Source organism: Mastigoproctus giganteus, chromosome 13, assembly GCF_048544385.1.
Source record: "Mastigoproctus giganteus isolate SK-2022 chromosome 13, ASM4854438v1, whole genome shotgun sequence".
In the NCBI taxonomy this organism is placed as follows: domain Eukaryota; kingdom Metazoa; phylum Arthropoda; class Arachnida; order Uropygi; family Thelyphonidae; genus Mastigoproctus; species Mastigoproctus giganteus.
This window is the reverse complement of record NC_143587.1, coordinates 124,014,488-124,040,074: the sequence shown is the minus strand read 5'-3', so window position 1 is coordinate 124,040,074 and position 25,587 is coordinate 124,014,488. Positions and strand designations below refer to the sequence as shown.

Below are 25,587 nucleotides of genomic sequence, written 5' to 3'. Positions count from 1 at the left end.
CTGACCCAGAGACAATAGTGATAGATATGAACAGTGATATTTCAACAACCCAGCCCTGAAAAAATCTCACCACATGTGCTCTACAAGAAGATTTTTTTTTTTTTTTGATTTGGTAGTTGTTGGCACATCGGCTTCTGTGGCCATATTGCACCTACCAAGGTTTTTGCAGTACTTTGATCCAAGCCCGAGGCGGGAATCGAACCCGCGACCTTTGGGTTGCCGGGCAGGTACTTTACCCACTCGGCTAGCCCGGTCGGCTCTACAAGAAGAGCATGATGATGTAACCTGATCCAATTGAAACACTGATGGATTGTATAATTATCTAAATAATCAGGAATGATGTGCACAAACGTCTACATTCATAGTCCAAGACTGGATAGGGGTGTTTGTCCAGTGAACTTGGAATGTTCTATTTTGACAAAAAAAAAAAAAAAAAAATTGAATTAGATGTGGCAATTAACCTTGGAGCACAAGTATTGCAAATCATGAAGTAAGCCATGACGCCAAGTGGTGTCAAAGGCTTTCTGTATATCCAAGCATACTCTAAGTAAAGGCTCATTTTTATGAAGGCATTTTGTATGTTTGTTTTGACTTGAATCATAAGATCCAATGTGTACCTGTTTTTATGGAAACCAAATTGGCTTTTATACATCAGTGATTGAGTTTCTAAATACCACGAGTCTGTTATGTATTAGTTTTCTAAAATATTCCCTAAGCAGCTAGTAAGAGAGGCTGGTCGGTCCTTTTGTGGATCAGAAAGATCCTTATCTAGTTTTGGAAACACTAACATAATTGAATGACCCAAAAGAGGTGGGGTTAAACTCTCAGAGAGTTTAACAAAGTGAAGAGCCATTAAAGAAAGTAAGGAGTTGTCATTAAGCTTCTGTAGCATTAGTTAATATATTCCACAAGGGACATTGTGGTGATAGGCAGTACATTCAGTTGGTGTGTGATTTTTTAGATCTGCAGTTTGTACAAGAAGCATCACTTTGTCATACTGTCTGAGAGCATCCAAACCTCTGACATCTGTAACATAGTAAGGGGTTGGGTATGTACAGCCACTCCCCGACTTATGTAAGGGTTGCGTTCTACGTAAGTTGGAATTTCTTTCAAGGTTTATGCAGCAGCCGCAACTATGTGCACCAAATTTAATTGAAGCAAAAAAAAAAAAAAAAAAAAAAAGAAATGTTCAATGAACATGTAAATAGAATTATTTATTCAATTTTTTTTACTCATGTGCAGGAAAAATTTCAAAAGTGTACAAAATTGCAAAAGTGTGCAATTACAAAAATTTTACTTTAATGTTAAAACAAGCGTGATGCTTGAACCTATAAAACCACCCATTACTTGCCATGAACTTGGCTTTGGGTTCATTGTATTTATCCTTAATATCATCATAAATACTTCTTGCTTTGCTTGAATGGCCATTAGATTTAGGGGCACTTGCTTCTGAATCTGATTTTACATCCATATTATTAATAGCTTTTCCATCTTCAATATAGCACCTGAACACTGTTTAGTAATTATTGTTGATCTTAAATGCATTGATCCTTTAACATGTTCTTTTATACATGCACTATCCTTTAAAATAGTATTCACCATTGAAGAATTGGGACCTAACCCCAGGGGCTCACATCTAGTAAGTATCGGCTTGGCACACCCAAGGTCCTGAGCTGGATATCATCATTCTTCTCTTTCTTGGTGATTCCCTTTTACTTCTCTCTCTCTCTCTCTCTCTCTCTCTCTCTCTCTCTCTCTCTCTCTCTCTCTCTCTCTCTCAGGGTAATTCAGAATTTTTTTTTTTGCCTGGTGCAGCATAAGCCTCAGGCTTCCTTGCACCACAAGGATAATAATGATAATAATAATTCCCATGCAATAGATAACAAACTTTGTTTTGCTTCTTACTTAATCATTTTGATCTTCACATTTCTAAATAAATTTTGTTTTGTTTCCTGGCCCTGCCACCTTGAATTTTCTGTTGGTCACTTTCCCTTCATCATTGTAATAAGTAAATAGGAATGAAGAGAAGATTTCAGTAAAGGGGAAACACATTTCACCATAATAAGTAAAAACCCACACAATTCCAGTTATTGGTATTATTGCAAATGCAATAAGATTGAGTTTACTACCCATTTATAATAGATTTCACTAACAGAAAAGCCCAATAAACCAGAAAGTGCAAATTGTTTTTAATGTTTTATAGTTGTGACCCCACACAATTTGTTTTAGAAAAATATCATAAAGGCATTCAAATTTGATTCTTATAACGGAACATAATTGATAACGATGAAAGTGTAGCGCATTCTCTGGTCGGAGCGCTTAGCTCTTCCTCTCAGCCAATAGTAGTGTTTGTAAATGTGTTGGCCGCATGTTTTGTTTATGCATTCTTTAGTTAAAAGTGATTTTTGTGTTTTGCTTATTTGGCATAAATTTATATAAAACTAATACAATTTCCATTATAAAAATTACTTTTTAGAGAGTTAAACAGCTTAGTTATATAGTGAAAATTTCAACTTCTGAGGTCTTGGAATGAATTACTAAAAAAAAAAAAAAAAAATCATTGGGTTCAATTATGATATTTTCACAATACCTCTATTATTTATTCCTACGGGATGCAAAATACGTTTTCATATTTTTTTCAGTTTGCACCAACCGGCAAAAACTTACGTAAAGTTGAATTTACGTTAAGTCAAGTCGGGGAGTGCTTTTACACTCTTAACTTGACAGCTTAAGTATCCTGCTTTAACTGAGGGGGACAAATTTGATGAATTAAGAGTCAGAATGATGCACACTGGAATTAGGCTACCATCCTTCTGGATCATTGCTTGTGTTGCTTCTTGTTCTTGTAATTTCTGGATTATTTCATATTCTGAACAGTTTAGCAAGTCCCATTATCTTCTAACTGCCTTAGAGGCATTTAGTGTGGCATGTGGAGAAACTTTAACTGGAATCCAACTTAACTCGCAGGTAATTGAGGCTGACAGTTTGAATAAATTCAAAGGTCAACTGGATATTTACCCGTGTGAGGAGGGAAGCATATAATTTGTGTTTTCTTATCTACTTCGTTGGTTTTTTATTTTGCCAGTGCAGCAAGAGTCTGTGGCTTACTTGCACTATTTAGTGAATACTATTACCATTACCATATTATCCAATGTCTTTCGAACATGAATACATTTTTTCTCTGAAAAAAAAAAAAAAAAAAAAAAAAAAATGTTAACAATGTAAGCTTTAAAAGGTAATCTGAATTTTTTTGATCGACTAACTCAATCATTAGGTCATCTGATTGGTGTACCATTATTGATTTTTTTAAACATCTCTCTGTGACGAAAGGAGAGTTTTTTTACTGGTTGATTTGATAATAATTGTATTATTAGGTTTGGGGAGGAGAGAAAGGTATGGGGGGAGAGAGAGAGGTTATGTTCAGTTTCATGACTGTCAATACGATGAAGTAGTAGTTAGAGGTGAATAGTAATTTGTATCAATTTTTGCTCCATTAGCACTGCCATGTGGAGCAACATCAACCACTAACCTTTCTCAACAAAGTGGCTGGGAAAGGTTAGATGAGTTAATAATTAGTAAGAAAAATAGAAAAACAGAACAGTGACTATCCCTTCTGTGCTCTACTGTGCTACTTGTAGAACTATAAACATCTAATTAAAACAGAAAACAGAGACTTGATATCAAACAAAAAATCAATATATATCTTTGAAAGAATCGTATAAATCACTTGATATTGCTTGATCACCAAGTTGCTTGGCAGTGGGGTCATAGCAGACAGTGCAGGCTGCCAGGATAGTAGCTCAGATAGGTGATTATCTCATTGTAAGAAGCAATGGTTGGTTAGGCTGAACATTGAGCACTGCATGGAAATCTCCTGTCTTTACAAAATAGATTCCTTCTACCTAAAAGTATGGACCGAGCTGGCAAAAAAATTCTTCAAAAGCTTTGTAGATTCCCTAAAGTCTTCAGTTAATCCATAAGGCTTTTGGCATACAATCCTTCCTATTATATCTGTCAAAGTGCAAGCACATTACACATTCTAACCTAAATTGTGGCAAATTTTTTAAAGCATGGTCCTATATTTGTGCATAAAAGGAAAGCTTTTAGGAGCAAAATATTTCAGGAAAGCTTTTGATACTGTTGTACAAATTGGAGCAATGTGACATTAAATGCAAGTTACAGCTAAATATAAAGGGATGGTTGAGTGGAAGAGGACAGAAAGAGCTTCTAGACACTGTTGGACCCATTGTTGTTTTCTATACTTATTAATGATATTGATAAGGTATATTAGGCTTAATGTCTAAGTTTGCAGATGATACTAAGGTTGGAAGGGTAGTTAAATGACAGTAATCAGCGCAAACTACTGCTCAAGATCAAGAAAATTAGGCAGATGGGCTGAGAAATGGCAGTTGAAGTTGAAGAAATGGCAGTACATATGCAGTTCTTTGCACTGACAAATGCAAAGTACTGCATATGGGTAGTAGTAATCCCGAATTAATGTACCAAATGTGTGTACTACACTCAGTGTAGTGTGAAATGAAAAAGACCTGGGGGTGGGTATTTGTGCCATCATATCTATCAGATATGAAGTTCTCTGAGCAATGCAGACAGTCTGCACGGAAATGGGATTTTGTCAAATGATATACAGGAACTTTGCTAGCAAGGATGAGGTGGTAATTATCCCATTGTACAAGGCAATAGTTAGGCTGTAACTTGAGTACCGCATATAGGTCCAGAGACTTCACTTTAGCAAGGACATAGATCTGTTGAAGCAGGTTCAGAGAAAGGCAACAAGATTAATAAAGGGGGGGGAAGGGCGATCTTACCAAGAAAAGCTTCAGTTCTGCAAACTGCAGCATCTGGAGACTAGCCACCTGTGAGGTGATCTGATTTAGGTGTTTAAGGCTTAAAATGGACTGAGCAAGCTGAGTGCTGATGGCATTTTTCCTCCTGTTCAGCCTACACATATGATTAGGCATAAATTTAAATTGGGAAAGGATGGCTGCAGGATAGATGTGCAGCAGTTTGTCTTCAATCAGTGGATGGTTGTTTGTTGGAACAAACTTCCATTTGTTAATAAATTCAAGGAAGAACTACACAAAGTACTACAGAGGATGGATAGTTGATGTGGGAAGTTTTTTTTTTTTTTGCTGATGCTTTATAAGCTTGCATTCTTGCATCAGTTACCACCACTAATACTAACATTAACTATTTATCTAACAAATTGGTTGCATTTGTGGAGAGTAATGGTATGAAACAAACACACAGTTTGTATTTGTTTCACAACATTACTCTCCACATGGATAATAACACAGTAAACTCTCGAATTTCCGGGATAGATGGTAAAAAAAAAAAAAATTCCGGATAATCGATTTCCTGGTTAATCCAAAAATACAGAAGTCTCCAACATACGTAAGAGATACGTTCCAGAACTTCTTGTGTAAGTCGACTTTTACATAACTCAGGAATGACTAATAACATGTTGCTACTATATTATTATTGACAAATCTGAATTCGGCACGATACTTGTTAATGTTTGATCATTTTCATACATCCTAATTATTTTAATTTTCTGATCCAAATTGATCACTTTCCTTTTGTTTGTAGATTTACTAATACCACTGTCACACTTATTCTCTTAGTCGGCACCATGATAATGGTCAAAATGAAATTTTCTGTAAAGAACTTCAGAGGGTTAAGGCGAAAACATATTATCACCCCACACGAGCTCACATTTTGCTAAAGCACATTTCTGGAGGTCACGACCATAAAACAATAAAAACAATTTGCATTTTCTGGTTTATTGGGCTCTTCTGTTAGTGCATTTAATTATAAATGGGTAGTAATGGGTTATTGCATTTGCAATAATACCAATAGCTGTAATTCTGTGGGTTTTTATGTTATCATAGTGAAATGTGTATCCCCTTCACTGAAATCTTCAGTCATATAAAAAAACAAATAAAATTTAAGAATCTTCTCTTCTTTCCTATTTTTTTACTTGTTACCCTGTATCTCACTTGTGCAATTTGTGCCGTGATCGTTGTTATTGATTGCTTATTATTATTTTTTTGTTTTAAATTTTACAATCATAAAAAAAAAAAAAAAAAAAAAAAAAAAAAAAGTGAAATAAAATTTTCGTAAGTCAGAAGTTGCGAAGTCGGGGACCTACTGTATTAAAAAAATGTTCAGCAACCTACGTAAAAAGTATGGCAATAAATAAAAAACAAAAAAACTTACCACACACTACTCACATGCCCAATACGATGCTTCCCTTTATTTTTTACAATTTCGCACATGGTTTGGTGACCAACATTATAATGGTTCTTTAAAGATTTAATGGATGCACCATCTTCAAACTTTTGAATAATTTCAAGTTTTTCTGAAAGCGCAGCTCTTTTGTGTTTACCCATCATTTTTGTGATTTCTAAACAAAAAAAATTTCAACATCCCTGACATAAATAACAAAACAAAATTTGTCCTCTTGCAGTACAATGGAACACAAGAATTGACACTGTGCATTAAAACAAACTAAACGTTTCTTCTCTCTCTCTCTCTCTCTCTCTTTTTTTTTTTTTTTTGAGATGTGAAGACAGCAGGCAGGGGTTGCAAGATAACAGATACATTATCTCCCAATGACAACTTATAATGCAGTTTCTAAGTCGCTTTACGAATTGCAAAACATATGTTTATACCAATTATAGTTATTACTTGAATTTTATGATTTATGGTTGATTTTTTTTTAATTTGGATTCTTGAACTGTCCCAGTTAATCTGATCCTGATAAATCGAGAGTCTGCTGTACTTTCTTTACTCCTCTTGAAATATGGCAATCTGTTGGTAACATTATAAACTGTTGCTCCCAGCACACATGCCCTAGTTCCAGTCTACCTATCCTAATTACACTATCCATTTCTCTGACAATAGAATCTCCCAATAAATCTAATCTCCTTCATCCAGAGCAGTATGTGCACTTGACTAATCTGGTCTGGGACCCAAATCAGGAGTGCATCACTTTGGAGACCACAAGATAATTGAGTCCTGATCAGCTCCCAGTTACACTTGTTTCTAGGGCAAGCACCCATTTCTACAGTGACTGAAATTCTTCCAGTAATGCACAAAGTTTTAATTTGAGATTGTTACACTTCTTACATCAGGTGCAAAGAAAAGAATCATCAGTTGAGGTTGATTTGTCTACTAGACAAATCAAAACTCTGAATAACTGCCACAAGCTATACAAGCAATAAACTCATGATTCACATCAGTGAATCATGAGTTTGTTACTAGAAATGCCTTCATGCATTTCTATCTGAATCACATCGTCCTTGGATGACGTATTGAAAGTGGACGTTGTAACAACCATTATTTAAGTTAAATTTGAACTTAAAAAAAGATTACAAAATTTAAATTTAAAATATATTACAAAAATTAAACTGTACCAAAACTTTATCCACTTATGAATTTAAAATTAAGCTACCCAAGTTTCTATTAAATTTATAAAACATTGTAGAAATAAATTTCACAAAATTAATGAAATAAGATAAAAATTACAGAAATTAAATTTAAAAAAAAAAATTTGTCAACCAGACACAATGTTAATCTCCTAGAGTAGCCAGAGCCAACTTAAAACACATTTGCTCTCTTCGAATCCTTACAGTACAATTTGTACAAATTTTTTACAGTACAGTACAGTACAATTTTGAGTATAGTAGAGTTACCTCAAAAATACAGTACACAGGTTTTATTGACCTTTCCAAAATAAATGTTGTCCATCATCAAATCCAAACTAGTATTAGTGGGATACCAAGTGATGCCAGTTACAAAAGCAAGATATCAACTTATGGATAATATGGAAAGATTAATTAGTTTGTGGAGTGAGGATAAACTCATTAAGCTCTCAGCCACGGACATCAATGCCAGAGCTTGCACTTGAATATCAGTCAACACAGTGGCAATCCCTAAGGCAGAATGCACTTGTCCCACAGGAACTAGTTGTTGTTAGTGACAACTGTCATGGAAACGAGGATTGTACTGTGCAAAAAGGATAGGTGGAACAGGACCAGGGTATGTCTGCCAGAGGCGAAAGTTGATGATGTAGAGCAGATATCTTTTAATGGCACAAAAGGTGATATTGTTGTACACATTGGCACTAATGATATTAAGAGTAGGAGAATGGCAGAATTACTTAACAAGTACAGGTCAATGTTGAAAAAATACCCTGAATTAGGGTTGAATTTGAAAGTGTCTGCAATTCTGCCCAGACATGTTAGGAGGGAGTATATGATGAGAGCCTTGTCAATCAATTCGGCCCTGGAGAGATTGTGCAAGGCTCATGGGGTAGAATTTTTTTCAGCCTGGTCTGTGCTTGTTAACAGGAGAGACTGCTTCAACAGGGATGGGACACACTTAAATAGAAAGGGTGCAGGAATATTTGCTGATGCTATAGAGGCAGTGTTAGGTGAGTCGGAAAACTGCTAGCTTTGGGGGGGGGATACAAGGACTAATAGATTAACAGTAGCCACTAACAGAGGTGAAAGGATATAGGCTGGTCTGTAAATAATCACAAAGGATGATAGGTAGGCAAAGGCTGATTATGATAAATCTTTGGCAAAGGATGCAAAAAAAAAAAAAAAAACAGCAAAGTGTTCTTTACTTATGTAAACTCTAGAAGGAACGGATTAGATTGGTCCAATTGATATTGATGGTTCAACTGTTGATGATCCTGCACAGGTAGCTAGCAAACTGAATGAGTATTTTTCATCTACATTTACACATGAGGAGTTATTCAAGGGAGGGGAATGCCAGAGGTATATTAAACTCTGGCAGTGAGTTAAATGATTTTGTAATAACTGAGAGCAAAGTGGAGCAGAAACTGTTGAAGATAAATATAAGAAAGGCACCTGGAATGGATGGGATCTATCCAGTTATATTACAGGAGAAAGCAAAGGGAGTCACCATACCCTTAACCATAATTATGAGAGCTTCCTTGGACTCAGGTGAGTTACCCATGGACTGGAGATGTGCAAATGTGACACCAATTCACAAAGGAGGATCAAAGGGTGACAAGTAATTACAGACCTGTTAGTTTAACTTCTATTCCAGGGAAATTAATGGAGGCATTGGTCCAAGAGCACTGTAGGATCATCTAGACAAGACTTCAGTTATAGTTCAGACACAGCATGGGTTTGTTAAGGGGAAGTCTTGTCTGACCAATTTGATTGGATACTTTGATGTGGTCACAAAGGAACCAGATGCAAAGAATAATTCTAATAGCATATACTTGGATCTTAGGACAGCTTTTGATACTGTTGCACATGGAAGACTGCTGTATAAACTGGAGCCGTGTGGCATTGGGGCAAATTACTACTATGGATAGAGGGATGGTTGAGTGGGAGAAGACAGAGAGTGGTAATCAATGGAAACTTCTCTTCGTAGACTAATGTTATTAGTGGAGTCCCACAGGGTTTAGTGTTGGATCCAGTGTTGTTTTTTGTATTTATTAATGATATTGATGATGGTATATCAGGCTTAATGTCTACGTTTGCAGACGATACGAAGGTTGGCAGGGTTGTCAATGACAATAATGACAGTACGCTACTGCAACAGTATCTAGAAAAGTTGAGCAGATGGGCTGAGAGGTGACAATTGAAATTTAACATTGACAAATGTAAAGTACTGCATGTGGGTAGCAGTAACCCCACATGCAGTACTTTACTGCATGTGGGGTTAGAGCAACTTATCAACTGTGTGGTACTACACTCAGGGTAGTAGAGAATGAAAAGGATCTGGGGGTATTGTGCAGTCATATATGAAGTTTTCTGAACAGTGCAGACAGTCTGCAAGAGTAGCTCATGGTGTCTTGTCAACAATATGCAGGAATTTTTCCTGCAGAGATAAGGAGGTGATTATCCCCTTGTATATAGTACCTTGAATACTGTACACAAATCTGGAGGCCCCAGTTTAGGAAGGATGTAGAGCTACTGGAACGAGTACAGAGGAAGGGCAACAAGATTAGTGAATGGAACAAAGGGTTGCTCTTATGAAGAATGGCTTAAGTTATGTAAATTTCAGTGTCTGGTGACTAGGCAGCTGCAAGGTGATCTGATTGAAGTGTGTAACGATTTGAATGGTTTGAACAAGCTCAATGCTGATGGGATTCTTCCTCTTGCCTAGATCATATTAAGCCTGAGGGGACATAAATTCATATTGAGTTAACACAGTTATAGAGTAGATGTGCAGAAATTTGCCTGCCTTTAGCCAGTGGGTAGTTGATTTCTGTAACAAACTTCCATCTGGAGTTGTAGAAGTGAAAAGTCTAAATAAATTCAAGGCAGAACTAGACAAACATTTGGAGTGAATGGATGGGTGAAATGGGAAGGGTTCTTTTTTTTTTTTTTTTGTGGCTGATGCTGTATAAGCTTGCTTTCTTGTACAATATGCCTCTACTAATGCTAATTTCTCAAATGATGATTTCATATCAGGTTATGTTTGTTTGTTATTTGGTTTTTAGGAGCATAAGCAACTAAGGCCATATTGCTCCAGGGATATGCGGTGGTCATTCCCTGACCTTTCCACATCCTCCGTATTTGAGATGGTCATAGGCTCGAACCCCAGTCTAATCAAGAAGTGTGTGCTATGCACTGCTGCTCCTGCCCACCTGGTTACGGAGGCGCCATATCAGGTTATGTATGCATTTACATAATTCTGAGATTTATCTTCTATTACAGCAGCACCAAAGGATTTCTCCTTATCTGCTTAGCAGCCTTGCAAAGACAAAACTGAACAGAATCAGATATGTTGCATGGCTATCAGGTTGTGTTGTATTACTGGCTTCTTAGTAATTAAAGAACAATGATCACTGAGAAGGTCTCTTCGCGGTACCTGTCCTGATCACAAGAAGGTGGGCCATCTACTTTTTAGAAGCATTTTCATGGAATTTTCTTTAGAAATATCTTTTTAAACAAGATGTTTAGCTTGTTTTCCTGTAATCAACCCACTGTTTCAAAGGCCAGCTCATTCCGTTTCATACAATATACAAGAAGGTAGGGGAACATGGAGAGAAGGAAGGATGTAGTTCAATCCTATGCCCAAGATGGGGTGTCAGCAGGCAAGGAGCCATGGAGGGAACGGAAGATGACAACTTTACATTTCTCTGCATCTGTTGAGAGCAACCAAGCAGACAAAAACTAGGATAGTAACATCTTCTCATTCTAGATATGCCATCTGGAAACCAGTTAACTAAGGAATTATTTGATGTTTAGCTTGTTTTACAGCCAATGGACTTGGGGTGACTGCCATGCTTATGGCTTGACACTGTCACACCACACCATGAGGTAACTAAGCACTGGCAGATGGCAAAAACTAACCTACAATATGTCATATGGTATTTCATAGGAATGCATCCCTGTTTATATCAATCAACTTATAATAGAAAAATGTTTTGATCTACATCATGCTTTCTACAAATGATTCAGTTAAAAACAGAGGAGTGCCTGTATTATATTTGAATTATTTTAATTCAAATTAAGCAATAAATATATCATAACTTTGCAAAGCCTTATGCTATTAGTGGGTGATGCTGCCAACTTTGGATTACCCATTATAAAATGAATAAGATTTTCAGTAATATAATTAATTAATGATGCATATGCATTTCTTTATAGCAAAATTTCTCTCAGGGTAATAATATATATTAAATAATTTTAGGGGTAAAATACAGAGCTAAACTCTTCCAGAGTATTGCAATTGCTTTATATCCATACTCTTACCTGCTGAAGGAATTGAAGATGAAGTTAAGCTTGCAAGAGTGTCTGATGGCAGAGTTGCACTAACAGTTATCACAGGCATACCAGGAAGGCTTAGGGCTGTAGTTAGAGGCTGAGTTGATTCTGTAGTAGATTTTGTAGCCTCAGACAAAACTAAGGAAATAATAAGAAAATCACGTCTGTAACAAAAAGAACAGACAGAAAAGTTAATCATATATAAAGGCTATAAGAGATTTCAACCATTCATGAAGTCTGATATAGTTTCCTTTTCAGCAGTTTTCTAGAACTCTCATTACAAGGACTTGACAAACATTGGTCACCATGATGACTAAGAAACCTGGCTGGCAACTAGTATTTTGCAAGTCAGTCTATCAGCTGTAAGGTATAACTGTCAGCTCTTTGTTTTACATTTGCTGTGGTCTGTATTTTGTTATGATTAGCATGACTTTCAAATGAGGTACTACTATGATGGACTCTTGGTAAGGATACTAAATTACCAAGATCATTATTTTATAGAACAAATCTTGATGGTTAAAGAAAGCATGACAAAGAATAATAGCCCAAACAGTCATATTCAACTTTCATCGGGATAGCACAAAAGCTCCCTTGGGAGCATTTGATAATTAGTTTCTTATTGAACACTGATACAGAAAATATTATTTTTTAAATGAACAGGGAAAAATAAATATTTTAAAATGTTCATTCATGAAAACTTTACACTGTTTAGCTCATGGTGCTTTGGTTGCATGTGCAGTAGTCTTCAGTTGGATGTATGTTCTTAACTAGAGAGTAGCTCAGTAATTTATCATTTCATGTGCATTTTCAATGTGTTGCTTCAATATACTGGCAATAGTTAATATTTAATTTATAATTAATTTACCATAGAGATAAAAGTTAATCACATAAAGAAACTTTATAAAGTTAAATTTTTGTACAGAGTTTAATTATCAAAGGACCATCCAATATCAATGGCAGTTGATATCAGCTGTTTTGGAAGGTTGCTAATGAGACTGTGGGACATCTGTCAAGCACATACATTACTCCTATTCATATAACAGGAGATGAACTGACCAATATGAAGAAATGGGCAGAACAACACTGACACAGTGTTGTTCTGCCCATTTATCCATTGAAGCAACTTGCCTTTTATCTGCTCCAATTTGTACAGTAGTCTTCCATGCACAACAGTGTTAAAAGCATTCCTTCACAACACTGACACAGCAGTCTTTCATCAAAAATACATCAACTTTCAATACATTTCATTAACCAGGCTTGTCTTAGGCTTCAGAGATTGTAGGTTATCCTCAGTCAATGTTTGTTCTTCTTTGATATAAAGAATTCACCTTCAAACAGTACTGCCTTCTATGGTTGGCTCTCCACATTCCAGTAGCAATTCTCTGTAAAAGCTTTTGCAGTTCCTTTCATTTGAAGCACCATAAATTTGAGAACAGTTCATGTTGATCAAGATTCATTTTGCAATCTAGTGTTCTTCCACATAGTAGTAGCAGTAGAGGCATACGATGCAAGAAAGCAAGCTTATGTAGCTTGTTTTTCAAAAAAAAAAAAAAAACATTTCAAATATCCATTCCCTCTAAATGTTTGTCCAGTTCCTCTTTGAATTTAAGCTATCAACTTCCACAACAACAAATGGAACTTTGTTCCAGCAATCAACTACCCGCTGCCTAAAGGCAAATTTTCACACATCTATTAACTGTTTTTCCTCAGTTTGAATTTATGACTCCTCAGGTTCGTAATCTGAGCAAGAGGAAGAATCCCATCAGAACCTGCTCAATCCATTCAAGGCCTTATAACACCTCAATCAGATCACCTCACAGGTTCCCTTCTCTTCAGACATTGCAATTTGCAGAACTTAAGCCTTTCTTGGTAAGAACACCCTTTCGTTCCCCCCTCACCAATATCGTTGCCCTTCTCTGTACTCATTCAAGCAACTCTACATCCTTCCTAAAATGAGGCCTCCAGACCTGTATGCAGTGCGTAAGACGTGGCCTCACCATTGCCTTATACAAAGGGATAATCACCACCTTTTCCCTACTAGCAAAATTCCTGTATATCATTGACAATACCCCACGACCTGCTCTGGCAGCCTGTCTGCACCGCTCAGAAAGTTTCGTATCTGACTGCACAATTACACCCAGATCTTTTTCATTTTCTACCACCCTCAGTGTAGTATCACACAGTTGGTATGTTTCTCTTGGCATATGCAGTACTTTGCATTTGTCAATGTTAAACTTCAGTTGTCATTTCTCAGCCCAATCTGCCCAACTTTTCTAGATCCTGTTGCAGTAACACACTGTCATTAACATCCCTGCCAAACTTTGTATCATCTGCAAAATGATATGTTCATAGCTGCCAACTTTTGACTTTCAAAAAGCTCAAGACTGAATAACTGTAAGCCAGAGGAAAACTTGAATGTTATTCCAAAAATGCAGTTCTTAGGGTAAATCAGGACTTTTTTTAAATGCATTGCATTAGAAATCAAATTTCACTGATGACACAACATACCCATTTTATATTAAAACAGAGTCAAAAGGTTGTTTACCAGTATAGCATAATTTCAAACCTTAGCTTAACTTAGGATTTTGTTTTCCATGGATTTCTGTTTGTATTGTCTGTTATACATTAAATGATTTTGACTGCTTCAAGAAAGATTGTTGTAGTCTTTTCCCCTCTTCAGAAACGTTGAGTCAAAGGTTTGTTTACAATGGCACTGCTGTTTACAATTGGTTCTCAAGAATATTTTGAAAGCTTCACTAGAAAGAGATCTGAACTCAGTTTTATTTTCATCTGTCTGAATATTTTATCATCCTCAGCAGCAATAAGAGGAATTCGTAAAATGCCAATATACTTCAGATAATTTATTTTAAGCTCCCTGAATCATCGGCCAAGCAAATGTTCTGTACTACTGATGAGAGCATCATCCACCAACCTGTTTTAGTAGTAGTAATGGCAAATGATGCAAAAAAGCAAGCTAATATAGCATCAGCAAAAAAAATCAGTTCACCCATCCGTACCTTCCAAGAATTGGTCTAGTTCTCCCTTGAAATTATTCAACTCTTTTGATGTTCGTGACATCTCCAATTGGTCTTTACTAATTTACTGACAGGGGATGATGCTATTTTAATTCATATTTCTAGGCTCTATGGTAATGAAAGTTAGGAGTTATTATTATTAGCCATATGGTGCAAGGAAGCCTGAGGTTTATACTGCACAGCCAAAAAAAAAATTCCCTAGTTACCCTGAGAGAGAGAGAGAGCGAGAGAGAAAGTGCGTGTGTGTCAGAAGTTGAAAAGAATCACTAAGAAGGAGAAGAACGATGATATCCAGCTCAGGACCCTGGGTGTGCCAAGCCCATACTCACCAGATGTGAACCCCTGGAGTTGCCATCCTGTACATTTACATTCTTTGAAAATAAATCTTTATTGCTTTCCAAACAGAGAGAGCGAGAGTATCATTCCTGGACCATTTCTTATATGCTACTAAAAAAAACTGCAGGAATAGTTTTTTTTTTTATGGCTAACTGAACAATCACAGCACGCTATTCTCGGCGGGCACTTATTAGGCTGTAGCTGTTAACAAAAATAAGGAAATTTGCAGAAAATAAAACTTCATGATTTTTAATGCAGTTTCCTATATTTCTGCAAAAAGGAAATGATAGAGATAAACTAATCTTACTACAAAAAAAATCATACAAACTATGTCACAAAGTGAGATGGAGATGGTGTTAAACGGCATCTTTTTTGACTCAATATAACTTGGATTCAAAAATATATATTCTCCATTGTAAACTCTGAGATCTATTTGTTATTGTGGTATTACTAGTAACCAAATTTATTGATCTATGTTAAACATTAAATGCTATTTTAATCTCATCTGTCTAGTTTAGCTAGACCTTGAAGCAGCATACCATAATTAACATAATTACTCACCCTGTTTCTGTTTGTACAGCAAACTTATATGTTGAACTTGAAAGTCCTACACCAATATCACTAATATACGTTAAAAACAATAGGGGGGCCCAACACCAAGACAGTGGCACCCTACTAATAGCATCAGCTATTTATAACTACTCTATCTCCTACCACTTAACTATCCATTTATCCATAGTGGTATCTTGCCCATAAACAAAGTTAACTTAACATTAACATCTCCATAACATTAACTTCCCATTCATTTGAAACATCGCTATTCTTGTCACACCTTGTACATATTGGCTTTAGCAGCCACAAACAAGAACTTGAAAGGTGTGCAAGCATTACTTTAACCCATATGAGATAAATGGGTGTCTTTATTGCCTCAATTCTCCCCTGATCCTTCACTATCTCCCAGCAGTTTCCATGAATCCTTAAGGTCTCATCAATGATACTGGCAAAGACCTTTGCACTATCTTTGTTCAAATGTATTCTGTCTCTACAAAATAGGTTTTTTAACCTACAAGTGTAGCCAGCCACGATGATATGGAATGGGTGCATGCGTGGGGAAGAATCAAATGAATATGCCTGCTCCATGACATAACATGACTGTTAAAGTGACATTATGTTGAGGAGCTATATTCTTGCTATATGTGTGCCATATCCAAAAAAAATTCTTCAATTCATACAACGCATCCTACCCCTCCCAACTTTCATTTCTTCTATCACAATGCATCATGAATAGCCAAACTAATATACTAAACTATTAAAAAGCCTAAACTTACTAAAAACTTTCTAATTCATTTACAAATACACATTCACAACTCCATGGTCTCAGCTTTAATGATATTCATTTTCCACCTGCAAGCTTTGACCAAGCCTTGTTTACTATTTCTGAGAGAATCTGAATTATTGGTTTCCTCAACCACCACTCATTGCAGTTACCCTACAGAAGGCAATCTGCCATCATTCATTGCAGGTGATGGCAGATGACTCTAAGGACACCAGACTGGTCTCCTTAGAGGACACCAGTCTGACGACTCTGACTGGTGTCCTCTAAGGTTCAGTTCTTTCTTCCACTCTGTGCCTTATATAACACAAACTTCTTCTGCTCTAAGATTCCTTTTGCTTCATAGGTTATATTTTTGCATATTTCTGCACCAATATTCAATACCAGAGACCTAATCTGGAACTGCTTAATTCTGATCTCCTCTGGCTCTTGCCTCTACCATTCTCCCACCTCTACAAATCAGTGCCAGAACATAACTTCCTTTATTTTAAATGCCAATTGTTTCAATCTAATTTTGCTAACAGTGAAATAATTTCCCTTGGTGATTTTAATGTTCACAACTCCATCTGATAGGCTGAGGCTTTTGCTTTGAATAATTACCTTTATGCAATTTGTTCTTTTACCCATTATAATACCAAACAACCCAAACCACACACCCAACATTCTTTTTTCAATCTTTTCCTCACCAACAACATTTCAAAGTACACAATTAATGTTTGTGGTCTTCTAAGTACCTTAGACCACAATCTGGTGGTTTCTTCCCTAACGGAGCTGTAAGATATTAATCTTACATGTATGGGCTATTAGAGAATTAGATGGAAACAATTGACTACGAAAGGGGGGGGGATTTATATACAATCTGCAGTGTGATCTATGAAAAATTAACGAAATTAATTTAAAGAGAGGTGAAGGTAATAATTTAATTAATTGAGTAAAATAATGCAAATCATTTTTAGGTTAGTATAACACACACAAAAGCAACAAATTTCGAGCTAGTGGGAAAGATAATCCTGGTCACACCCGAAGGTATGCTGAAAGGAATGTAGCAGTGCAGTATGCTGGGAAAGTAATCCATTGAATACGTTTCTCAACCACTTCCTAATATAGAGCGTAACTAATTAGGAATGCGAGAGAGGATGAGATCCTTATAGAAAGGGGGACCAAATTCCGAAAACTGTATGGAGAATTTTGTAATAAGCCCTCTGATTGGTGGAAAGCTTCAAGGAAGAAAAAGAGAGAGAAAAAAGCAGGCAGTCTGAAAAAGTTTAGCAAGGAGTGTGGAAGTCAGAGAGTTAAACAAAAAAAGGAGAGCCCCCCATTGTGTATAACCAAGGCCCTAATGAAATAAAATGGTAGAGTGTTAGAGTGAAGGGATAATCGTGAACATCTACCTAAAAAGGGAAATCGTTAGGTAGTAATGAAGCTGTCCAAAGAATTGAGAAATCCTGATCATATGTGCCGATAGTGGCGGGTTCATCGAAATGCACGCAACATCCCCAGAATGTATGTAGCCCATGGATGCCGAATGATCGCAAACGTCCTGAAATCCGGAACCTTTACTACAGGAGGATAACTAAAGGACTCCATAAGGAACTGCCATTCGAAGCCCAAGGAAGAATGGAAAAGTATCTCGAGTAAGGTGGGATGATGACTCTAAATAGTTACATTAGGGACAGAACGAACAGAATGGAACACTAGAAGCAAAACTGAAGGATGAGTACCTAGACAAACAAAAATTGTGATCTTTCCACTGCATTATTCATCAGCAGGTTCTGTGTTCGAAAATACTGAAAATGGATTATGTGCTCAAGACTGTGGCCAAAACAGTGAACTTCACCCGGTCCAGAGGACTGAATCACCACAAGTTTGCTCTCCTTCTTAAGGACTTGGAAAGTGAATTCGAAGGGTTGCTGTACTACACAGAGGTTTGTTGGTTGTCTTGCCACAACATACTAAAGATTTTTTTTTTTTTTTTTTTGATTTGGTAGTTGTTGGCGCATCGGCTTCTGTGGCCATATTGCACCTCCCAAAGTTTTTGCAGTACTTTGATTCAAGCCCGAGGCGGGAATCGAACCCGCGACCTTTGGGTTGCCGGGCAGGTACTTTACCCACTCGGCTAGCCCGGTCGGCACATACTAAAGAGGTTTTTTTTTTTTTTTTTTTTACTTTTGGAAGAAATAATACTGTTCCTAGAAATGAAAGGTCAGGATATATCGCTTCTGAAGGATCAGTCTTGGGTACAAGATCTGGATTTCCTAGTAGATATTACAGGTCACCTAAACATCAGACTACAAGTGAAAGATCAGCTGATAACAAACATGCACAATGCACTGGCTAGTTTCCAAAAAAAAAAAAAAAAGTGATTGTATGGCAAAATCAATCAAAAGAGGGTACTCTGACTTACTTTTATATGTGTGAACAGTTGAAAAATCAGAGTCAAAGTTATACCTTTTCAAAATATTGTGAGAGTGGCATGGCAATGAGACAAACTATGATGATGGAAATTGTAAGGTAGGGCAGACCAATTAATAAGAATATAATGAGAACTCTGCAACTACAAATTTGATTCCATATATATATACATATACTTTGTACATGCACCCTAAGAAGAGGAACAGAAACTAGAGTGTATATGATAGATTGTGTATATTAGTTAAGGTGATGTTAATATGAAGTGGGAGGGGGAATTAAGTGTTGGAAATATACAAAAAGAAAATTAAACATTAAAGAAAAGGTTAATAGAGGCCTGACCTATAGGCAAGCATTACTTAAACTCCCAAGAGATTCTAGGGAAATTGTGTAACATTACGTTGATGGGAATATTTTGCCGCTCCCAAGGTAGGGAAATTGTGTAACTCATGAAGAATAACTTAAATTTATAGTGGGGATCAGAACAATTAATGAGAATTAAGATAACCTTAGAGCTAACCAAGTATCTGGCTAATTAAAGGTATATGACTTCTATAAGAAAATTCTATATGAAACAGATTATGTGCTATGTTTAGAAATTACTTGATTGAATAATTTCATGTATACTTATCACTATATAAATGTTACTTGCATACATGTTATGTTATGTATTGTGAAAAAAATCAACTACGAAAAATTAACTATCAACTAAATCAACATATGAAAAAAATCAACTAAGTGAGACTGAACACTGTCGATCGAGGAGAGAATGCCTAATTAATGAGGGCATAGTTACTGCCATATTGTCGTTAATAGTTGGCTAACTTTAACCCCATCATTTGTGTGAAGTCTTATGAATTTTGACATAATTGTATATAGATATGTATCTGAATTGTAATTTTTCATTTATGTGCTTAAAATTGTTTTTTTTATCATGTTTACTGTTGCAGTTATTCATAGATACTGACACTTGCTTGCTGCTATAAACAGATTTCCATTGAAATTAAGGGGAATACTTAACCCTCCACGAGCCAGGAATCACTGAAGTAGTTTGGTATACTGCAGCCAAATGGCACAGTGGGAATAGGAGAAAGGAGGGTAACTTTTCATAGCTCAAGTCCAGTAGTGCTTCAAAAAACAAGTAATATATCAATACACATACTTTATGCTGGAGTATCAATGGAGATATGGTAAATACTTAACATAATTAACGCACCTATAATTTAGGCAAAGAAAACCTAATTCCACAGAGCCAACCTCTCTATGCCCATTCTAAGTCTCATGTCATTTTCCATCATAAGAATGCAAAATGTAATGAGCTACATGATTTATAATCTTAATTTCTTTGGTCGGATTAATGTTTTAAATCCTCTGATTGTAACGTTTGCTCAGATTAAGTGGGTAAAATTATTCTTGCAGGGACGAATTCTTTAATCCTTATTTCATCCTAAAATCTCATCATTTATCTGAAGTTTGGTTTTCCAATAAACGTACTAAGGACTGTTCAAGATAAGAACAGCATAACCTAATTGGCTAGTATTCAAATCTCCAGCTTCATTTTCTGCATACACTAGGGATTTCAACAACAGCAAAAAAGTTATTAATAAATTTAAACTCTATTTGGAATTGGATAAGAGCAGAAAACTTGTTTCTTATCCAAACGATAGTCACTGGCCACAACTTTAGTCCACTAGTACTTTGACCTCTATCACAAACATGATGGTTCTGTTGCTTCCTCACTAAAGATAAAGCTAACTTATTAACATCTTACTTTCCCTCAAACTTTTTGCATCAATGTTCTTGGTAAATTGAAAAGTATAATAAGAAACTGTTCGGAGAAATAGAGTGGGCCAGTAAATCAGAAAGTCTTATAATGGGGGATTTTAATTTCCCAGATATTGACTGGAAATTGGGGGCTGGTCACTCACACAGTAGCAAGGCTTTTGTGGATTTATTGGATGATTGTTTTCTACATCAGCATGTTCGGGAGGCAACTAGAGGGAGTAATACTCTTGATTTGATTATCAGTAGTGATTCTTCATGCATTAAGAATCTGCAGATAAATGAACCACTTGGTGGCAGTGATCACAGTGTGCTGAAGTGGGAGTTACTCAAAGAGGTAACTACCATTAGGGGTAAAGGGAAGGGGTATTGCTTTCGTAAAGGCGACTACAATGGACTGAGACAGTATTTAAATTCTATACAGTGGGATCAACAGATGATATTGCCAACAGCAAATTCAAAATGGGAAGCATTCAAAGAACTTATCGTGGAAGCTACTAGGCTTTACATACCAACTAAGAAATATTGTTCAAGGTTTAGGCCTAAATGGTTGTCAGATGAACTAATGAGGCATATGGCAGAGAAGAAAAATGCATGGGATACATACAAATTAACACGTGACACGGACGCCTATGATAGATACAAGTTGATCTGTAACCAAGTTACAAAGGAGGTTAGGCAGGCGAAGGCAGATTACGAGAGATCCTTGGCAAGGGATGCGAAGAAAAACAGCAAAGAGTTCTTTACTTATGTAAACTCTAGAAGGAAGGGGATGAATCAGATTGGTCCACTTGAGATCGATGGGTCAACTGTTGATGACCCTGCTCGGGTAGCTAACAAACTAAATGAATATTTTGCATCGACATTCACACATGAGGAGTTATTCAGCGAGGGGAATGCCAGAGGTGTATTCAACTCTAGCAGTAAGCTAGAGAATCTTGTAATAACTGAGAGCAAAGTGGAGGAGAAATTGTTGAAGATAAACACAAGAAAGGCACCTGGGGTGGATGGGATCTATCCAGTTATATTAAAGGAGGCAGCAAAGGAGGTAAGCAAACCCTTAGCCATAATTATGAGAGCTTCCTTGGACTCAGGGGAGGTACCCATTGACTGGAGATGTGCAAATGTGACCCCAATTCACAAAGGGGGATCAAAGGCTGACACAAGTAATTATAGACCTGTGAGTTTAACTTCTGTTCCCGGAAAATTAATGGAGGCACTGGTGAAAGAAGCACTGCAGGATCATCTAGACAAGACTTCGGTTATAGCTAGGACACAGCATGGTTTTGTTAAGGGGAAGTCTTGCCTGACCAATTTGATTGGATACTATGATGCAGTCACAAAAGAACTGGATGCAGGGAATAACTTTGACATTATATACTTGGATCTTAGAAAGGCTTTTGATACTGTTGCACATGGAAGACTGCTGCACAAATTGGAGCAGTGTGGCATTGGAGGCAAGTTGCTGCTATGGATAAAGGGGTGGTTGAGGGGGAGAAGACAGAGAGTGGTAATCAATGGACACTGCTCATCGTGGACTAATGTTATTAGTGGAGTCCCTCAGGGTTCAGTATTGGGGCCTTTATTGTTTTCTGTATTTATAAATGATATTGATGATGGTATATCAGGCTTAATGTCCAAGTCTGCAGACGATACGAAGGTTGGCAGGGTTGTCAAGGACACTACTGACACTATGCTGCTGCAACAGGATTTGGAAAGGTTGAGCAGATGGGCTTCGAGGTGGCAAATGAAGTTTAACATTGACAAATGTAAAGTAGTACATATGGGAAACAGCAACCCCAGAGCAACGTATCAACTCTGTGGTACTACACTGACAGTGGTAGAGAATGAAAGGGACCTGGGGGTGGTGGTGCAGGCAGATATGAAGTTCTCTGAGCAGTGCAGACGAGCTGCAAGAGTAGCTCATGGTGTATTGTCAATGATATATAGGAATTTTTCTAGCAGGGATAAGGAGGTGATTATTCCCTTGTATAAGGCAATGGTCAGGCCACACCTAGAGTACTGTATACAGGCCTGGAGGCCTCATTTCAGGAAGGATGTAGAGCTGCTGGAACGAGTACAGAGAAGGGCAACTAGATTGGTGAATGGGACAAAGGGGTTCTCTTACGAAGAAAGGCTTAAGTTTTGCAAATTACAGTGTCTGGAAACTAGGCACCAGCGGGGTGATCTGATAGAGGTGTACAAAGCCTTGAATGGTTTGAGCATGCTCAATGCTGATGGGATTCTTCCTCTAGCTCAGAAAAATCACCTGAGAGGGCATAAATTCAAATTGAGGAAAGACAGATGTAGGATAGATGTGCGGAAATTTGCCTTTAGCCAGCGGGTGGTTGGTGGGTGGAACAGACTTCCATCCCTTGTCGTGGAAGTTGATAGCCTAAATAAGTTTAAGGCTCAGCTGGACAGGTATTTCGAACGAACAGAGGGGTGAAGTGGAAGTGGTTATTTTTATTTATTTATGTTACTTTTTTTTTTTTTTTTTTTGGCTGATGCTGCATAAGCTTGCTTTCTTGCATCAAATGCCTCTACTAATGCTAATGCTAATTGCCCTTCTACCATATTGAAACACATTTCAATGAATTTCACAGAAGGCAGTCTTAGAAGATTTCCAACTTAAAGAATATTAGAAAAATTCTGAACAATCTTGATGCCAAGCACTCCCTGGTCCTGACAGCATTTCTCTTCTTGTTCTCAAAATCTGTGATCCGAGCATTTTCTCTTCTGTATGAAAATTTGCTCATATCCAGCCACTTTCTAAAATTGGTTGAAATACCATCAAGATCCTGATGGCATTTCTCTACTTGTTCTTAAAATCTGTGTTCGAGAGCTTGCTTCTGTTGTGTTATTTCACTGGAATTTTCCCTTCTATATGAAAATTTGCTCATATCCAGCAATTTTCAAAAAAGGTGGTGAAATCCCTTCCATTTAATACCCTAATGCAATTACAATTGTTCTTTCCAAAGTAATGGAGAAATTTATCAACCAATAACATGAAATGAATTCGATCAACAATTGCTGATATAGATTCCATCAGTGTCAATTCACTAGTGGTATTTTAGCATGTTACTATTTTTGGAATGATATGACAGAAAAGTTCAGAAGAACTAGAGCAGCTACTCTTAAAATTTCTCATGTCACTGCTAGTGTTTGACAAAGGTCTTCAAACAAAGCTTCCATTTTATGGTTCTTCCTTTCCTTTTTAAATGGTAGCAAGTTTCCTTTTACCACTCAGCGTTGGTGATGGTAGATGGCTCTCTGTCGTCTAACTTATATTAATGCTGCTATTTCTCAAGGTTCAGATCTTTCTACCACTCTTTCTCTTGTATATTAATAGCCTTCTTTCACAGACTGGAAATCCAATCCATAGTTCTGCTAATGAAGCAACATTACATTCCACCTTCCAATTTAAAAAACCTTGGTCAACAAAATAATCAGCTTCAACCACCTGGAATATCCGCTGCCAATTCCCCAAATGCTGATTGAAAAGTAATTTACCAGTGATGGAAAGAAAACTTAATTAACTTCAATACTTCTAAAACTTTGAGGATTTCAAGAGCTGCTGGGAGTCATCATGGAACAAGTAAATACATGGGTTGTGTTAGGGTAACTAAGAGTAAGAACAGGTGCATGTATACTTGCATGTACACCAATGCTACAAGTATAGTAAATACATTTGATGAATCTGAAGTGCTGATTAAGGCATCAAAGGCAGATATTGTTGGGATATCAGAGACATGGTGTCACAAAGATACAAGCAGTGCAGAATTGGAATTTGGGGAGTATAATGTGTACAGAAAGGATAAGAAGGGAGGAGGGGTTATGCTGTTAGTTAAGAAACACAAAATCTAATAATCATAAATGCATTCAGTTGACATGGGTGGACAGTGCAATGTTGAGTCTGTTTGGTGTGACATAAACACTGGGAAAGGGAAAATGAGAGTAGGAGTGTGTGATAGGCCTAATGACTCTGAGAAGTACAATGAACAGTTGTGCAGATAAATAGAGTAGGCCAGTAAATCAGAATGTCTTGTAATGGGGGATTTTAAGTTCCCAGATATAGACTAGAACTTGTGGATTGGTCATTCACACGCTAGCAAGACTTTTGTGGATTTATGGGAGGATTGTTTTTTACAGCAATATGTTTGAGGGGCAACCAGAGGGAGTAACACTCTTGATCTGATTATCAATAGCGACTATTCAGGCATAAAGAATTTGCAGATAAAGGAATCACTAGATCAGTGTTTCTCAAAGGGTGTGCTGCAAAATTTTCCAAGTGTGCCGCAAAATCTTAAAAAAAAAAAAAAAAAAACTAGCGTCGTTTTTATTTTAACATCATTGTTCGAATATACGTACAATCCCATTAATAAGAATAAAGTACACGAAGGATCTTTTTATGATGAATTGAAATTGACATATCCGAATACAGGGGCATCTGCATTTAGGCGCAAACACTAATAAAGACCAATTATCTGTTGCCCGCAGACCACGTGAATTGGACAGACGCGATACTGTATAAGTGCACAGCACCCCTGAATTACCCCAGAAAGTCAAAATACAGGATCCTGTCTCTAGTCTCTCTAGTTCTCTGGGAGTTGTACGCGTAGGCATGCGGCGTATTACGTGTTTATATATATCGTGTTAATATCATATTAAACTGTGTTTGTGTTGTAAAGTAAATAATTTAGGGTTAGGCGATTTCTTAAGATAATTTAAATGTATATAAAAATTAAATTCTACAAAACCGTTTTTTGTTTATTAGAAAAAACTGAAAATGGATATACGAAAATTTTTAAATAAAAACAAAACTATTGATGTCGGTGACAGTAGTTCTGCAGCAGATACAAATATATCCATTGAAAATAGTGATAATATGAACAATACCAGTGCCGATGAATCT

General features: G+C 36.8%; 1 protein-coding gene across 2 annotated transcripts in view; it reads right to left on the bottom strand.

The window, feature by feature from the left end:
- The window catches only part of Grasp65 (Golgi reassembly-stacking protein 2), a 222,181-nt gene that overhangs the window by 23,876 nt on the left and 172,718 nt on the right, over positions 1–25,587 (bottom strand). For both annotated transcript variants that reach the window (XM_090387073.1, XM_090387074.1), the window contains exon 9: positions 11,766–11,915. In XM_090387073.1, coding sequence (XP_090243199.1) covers positions 11,766–11,915 — 150 coding nt within the window. The remainder of the gene's footprint in view (positions 1–11,765; positions 11,916–25,587) is intronic.